The sequence below is a fragment of the Microtus ochrogaster genome, chromosome 10 (genome assembly GCF_000317375.1).
Source record: "Microtus ochrogaster isolate Prairie Vole_2 chromosome 10, MicOch1.0, whole genome shotgun sequence".
Taxonomy (NCBI): domain Eukaryota; kingdom Metazoa; phylum Chordata; class Mammalia; order Rodentia; family Cricetidae; genus Microtus; species Microtus ochrogaster.
The window spans coordinates 50,670,306-50,675,466 of NC_022016.1; the positions used below are offsets into that span (position 1 = coordinate 50,670,306).

The 5,161-nt window shown below is 53.3% G+C and overlaps 1 protein-coding gene across 1 annotated transcript in view; it reads right to left on the minus strand.

Annotated features, from left to right (window-relative positions):
- Ubxn11 (UBX domain protein 11) overlaps positions 1-5,161 on the minus strand; it is a 27,452-nt gene that overhangs the window by 7,486 nt on the left and 14,805 nt on the right. The window contains exon 8 of the mRNA XM_005353081.2: positions 2,227-2,353. Within this exon, the coding sequence (XP_005353138.1) occupies positions 2,227-2,353 (127 nt within the window). The remainder of the gene's footprint in view (positions 1-2,226; positions 2,354-5,161) is intronic.

A 5,161-nucleotide genomic window follows, 5' to 3' on the forward strand; every position in this document is an offset into this window, starting at 1 on the left:
GCCACGGTACAAAGCCACCTCTGACTTCTCTCTTCCATCGTCCACACCACCCAAGTCTCTCCTCTGTCTCCTCTTGTCCTCCACACCAGCACCGCCTCACCTTCTATCAAATGATTGGGCCACCTCCCAGTGGGCTCTCAGCTCCTCCATTAGTCTTCAGATACTCTGCCTTAGTCTGCCCATCTATAAAATGGAATACCCTTTGGCCCATGCCAAGGTTGTTTATTCAAAACACTATGAAAGCTGTAAAAGAGCCAGGCATGGTAGTGGCGCACGCCTTTAATCCCAGCACTTGGAGGCAGAGGCAGGATCATCTCTGTGAGTGTGAGGTCAGTCTAGTCTACGTAGCAAGTTCCAGACAGCTGGAACTATCCAGTGAAGTCCTGTCTCAAAAATAAATGAATAAATAATAAGGAAGGGCAGAAGATATATAATGGACTGTATTTAAACATGGGAGGGTTGAGATTTAGGGTGAGTAGGGAGAACCCCAGGCTCAAATAGAGGCCATGCTTACAACATGGGTTTAAGAGGCTGTTTGGATCCCTGGAGCTGGAGTCACGGGTGGTTGTGAGCCACCCAGTGTGGGTGCCGGGAACTGAACTCGTCCTCTGGAAGGGCAGCAGCATCTTAGCCCTCAGCCATCTATCTTCCTAGCCCCATGTTTGATCGTTGAGACAGGGACTCTTGTAGCCCATGCTGTCCTCAGAACTGCCTCCTCCTAGCTGCAGACAATCTTTAACTCCTGATCCTCCTGCAAGTCTGCATCACTCTGCCTGGCTTACCAGGTGCCAGGAAAGGAACGCAGGCTTTATGCATTACAGGTAAACACCCTACCAACTGAGCCACGCCCTCAGCCCTGACTCTGGTCTTTATCTAAGGACACTTTGACAGCCACGCAGTTGTCACCCTCTAGACAGTCCCTTTGGGAACGCTGCTTCTGTTCCCAGGGCACTGGTTTCCTTTGGAGTTTGGGACAGAGCATGACATGCAAGGGCCTCCGTATGTGACTCGTTTGCTATTGGTAAAACCCCGAGGGTGACAATATGCGCCCCATTTTGTTGATGAACTTGAGGCTCAGGGAAGGGAAGTGGCTTGCCTAAGCCACAAGCCACCCCTGAACAGGTGGTGGAGTAGACATGAGGATCTGAGTTAGATTCCGAAGCGTAGAGGTGAAAATGGGCCCCATTTCAGAAACAGCTTTTTGGACCTGAATCTAAGGACAAAGTGGGTTGGGAGCCCACTAAATATCAGTGATTAAACATGAAAAGTGATGCAGAGGCAGGCGGATCTCATGATTGAGTTCCAGGACAGCCAGGGCTACAGAGAAACCCTGTCTCTGTCGCCAAAAAAGAAACAAAACCCCCATGAAAATCAGTGCCCATCAAACCAGATTCCCATGTCCTGATGCACACATGAGCCTTCAGTGGGATCCTAGGAGGAGGCTGAGCCCTGGGAACTGGATAGGAGCTTCCAGTCAGAGGGCGGGCTTCCACTCTTCACCCCCCCTACTGTCGCCAACCACGTGACCTCTAGTAGTCTAGGCTGGCCTTGAACTCTCAATCTTCCTGACCCAGCCTTCCAAGTGCTGGGATTACAGATGGCTGTGAACTGCTATGCCAGGTTTTTGGGTTTTTTTTTTATTTATACCATGTTCTGTCTGTATGCCTGCAGGCCAGAAGAGGGCGCCAGACCTCATTACAGATGGTTGTGAACTACCATGTGGTTGCTGGGAATTGAACTCAGGTCCTTTGGAAGAGCAGGCAATGCTCTTAACCACTGAGCCATCTCTCCAGCCCCTATGCCAGGTTTTGTGAGGTTTTGTTTTTGTTTGTTTTAAGACTGTGACCTTGGGTGGTAGTGGTGTAAACCTTTAAGGCGGGTCCCTGATTTCAAGGTCAGCCTGTACTACAAAAAGGATTCCAGAACAACTAGGACTGTTACACATAGAAAGCCCGTCTCAAAAACAAAGCAAAACAAAAAGCATCAAATATCTAGTAAGTCTGGGTCTCTGTAGTCCTTGGCAGATGAGCAGGTAGAGACCCAAGTGAGACCAGGGAGGGAGACCTCGGCTTGCTTTCCTTGGGTCAGGGGCAAGGTGTTGGTAACTCAGCAACCCCACCTCCACCCCAATACTGAGAGGCCAGGGCTTGAAACAAAGGGCCTCTGGGATAGTGGCAGGCCAACAGGGAGTTGCTGAAGGGGGCCAGGGCAGATGCTCTGCTGTACCTGGCTTCCAGAACTTCTTGGTCGTCATCCAGTCTCTCTCATCATTTTCAGAGGCTATCTTTTCCTCCGAGTCCTCCTGGTCCATGGGCTCGCCCACCCACTGCAAGCCATAGTCACTGAGGAAACGCTGTGGGCAAGAAGAGCGAGATGTGGTAGGCACCACCTGCCCAGTTTCCATGGAGAGCGCCAGTCCAACCCAGCTGTTCTCAGCGCAGAGTGGCCTGGACAAAAAGACTCCAGCCACTTCCACCCTGTGACTGTGGAAGCCCTTGACCCTCTAAAGCAGCGGGCTTCTTCCCTCTGAGGGCGCAGCCAGCACCTGTTTCATTGTGCCCAATAGACCTCTCACGTCAAGTACTTAACACAGTATGTGACCCAAGAACTCCTGGCCACTGCAGCTCTGGGGTCAGTGCGGGTCTGGCCTAACATGAGGAGGTGGCAAGGACACCTGCTCCACAGGAGTGAGCCTCCCTCTCCTTCCTGACACAGACTTGGTGTGCACAGCTCACATGTCTGTGGTTCTAGGTGTGTGCAGTGCACATGCACAGATGCACTTGTGTGTGGGCCCAGAGGAAAGGCTGGCGTCACTTCCTCAAGCACTGTCTGCCTTGGTGTTTTTCACTCAAGGGCCTGGCTGCTGCCTGGATCACGCTGGCTAATGAGTTCCACCTGACTGTTTTCCCAGCTCCAGGATGGTTAACTCCATGAAACCATTCCTGCCTTCTTTTCCTTTTTTCTGTTTTAACAGATTCTAGGGACAGGAACAAAGGTCCTCATGCTTGAAGCAAACACTTTACTGACTGAGCCATCTCCTCCTCAGCCCAGGAGGAGTTGCATATACTTTTTATTTTTTTGGGGGGGGGTGGGGACATGTTTCCAGACAGGGTTTCTCTGTGGAGCCCTGCCTGTCCTAGAACTCACTCTGTAGACCGGGCTGGTCTCAGATCCGCCTGCCTCTGCCTCCCAAGGGCTGGACTAAAGGTGTGTCCTTCTTGGCCAGCTCTTCTGTGCGCAGCTCACTCAGGGGTGAGGGGTGTGGCTATCAATTGCCTGCCGCTGTGGGCCCTGACGCCATCGGTCTCCACTTCTCCCAACAGCTGATTTCCCTCTGCTTCTGTGCCACTTCTACCCACACACACCTGCGAGGTTCCTCGTGCCCAGCCCTGACCACTTTCCCTTTGCATGGCTCTTGTCCACCCCTCCTTACATGAGGACAGAACCCAAATCCACAGTCAGTGAGACTCTCACCTCTGAGCTTGACTCCCACTCACCTCACAGATTCGCAAATGTCACCAAGCCCCAAATCCACGCATACCGACAAGCCTGAGCCCACACTGCCCCAGACCTCTCCCATCCCTGCAGCCAGTACCTCGCTAGCTACCAACCTCCATGCCCTCACTCCTCTCTGTTGTAGGACCCACAGCAAGGCGCTCGGTGCCACCCCAGCCCTCGGTATTCTAGCTCAGGCTCTCACCCTAACCCAAGCTGTCATGGCCTCCTCCCCACCTCTGCCCCACACCGAGGCTGTCTTCTACTCCTGCTGCTGCCAAACTCCAGGTCTTCTACTCCTGCTGCTGCCAAACTCCGAAGTCAGTCTGTCTTTCAACACGGCTGGTTCCCTCCCTCCACATACATGGCTGCTTCTGTATGCTTCCCATTTCCACTTCCTGCACCTACGAGGCTGCCAGCACCCAGCCGCCACCACTCTCCTTTAGGACTCTGTCCACGTACACAGACTCCTTCAAACAGAGCCCACAGCGAGTTCCCTTTGGCCTGACCTCTCTTTCTCCCTCTTCACAGGACCTCCACAACCAGACATGAGCAGGTGGAGCCTTCCGCCTCTGCCTAGACCCTCACAGGCCCCGCCCCTTTCCAGATCTGCTTGCAGTGGCTCCTCCCACTGTCTCTCACACCTGCTGCTAGCCACACTCTCTCCGCTACTGCAGACTGTCAGTCTCGAGCATGTGGGGACAGTGTCTTGTTTTACAGATGACACGAACCTAATGGCTGGAGTGTCAAACAGGATAAACACTTTAGGTTTGTTCAATTGATGAATCAATAAACATGCGAAGGTGCATGCGGGAGCCAGGGGTGCACTTGGCTGCGAGGCTGTGGCCCTGCCCCACAGGCTACACATTCCCAGAAGGTAATTCAGGCACACCTGCAGTTGCCACCCACAGCCCCAGATGTGAACATCTGCAGTGGGCTGCAGGTGCTGGTATCATGGACTGGGGCTTTGGAAAGCCTTCTGCTTGGAGACTGAACCACTGCATTCCAGCAAGGCCTCAGAGGGGGCCAGCAGAGGACCGCAGCACTGTGCCTGCCAAGCAGGCAGGAATACTGGAACCTTCTGAACACCCAGTGCCTTCCAACTCAAGCCTTGAAGCTTGACTGCAATGCTGAGTGAGTGGAAAAATGACTGAGGCGATCAAATCAATGGGTAAAGAAGTCATGGCCACCAGGCAGTGGTGGCACACGCCTTTAATCCCAGCACTCGGGAGACAGAGGTAAGCAAATCTCTGAGTTCGAGACCAGCCTGCTCTACAAGAGCTAGTTCCAGGACAGGTTCCAAAACCACAGAGAAACCCTGTCTTGAAAAAAAACAAATAAATCATGAGGACCACCTAGCACTAGGTCCAGGTTCTTAGAGGTCCCTCAGAGGAAGAGATGAGGCCCCAGGAAAGCAGAGGATGAAGAAGAGCCCACACTGGTCCACATCAGAAGGGGCTTCAAGGGCTTCTCCAGGAGGTGGGATTTGGTCCATGCAGAGAACAGTGTGGGCCAAGGACCTAAGGTGGGAAAGAGTAAGGAAGGCAGAGTGGCTGGAGAGTAGAGCAGCTCTGTGTGAGGAGGGAGGAGGGCTGTGTGAGGAGGGAGGAGGGCTGTGTGAGGGAGGAGGGCTGTGTGAGGAGGGAGGAGGGCTGTGTGAGGGAGG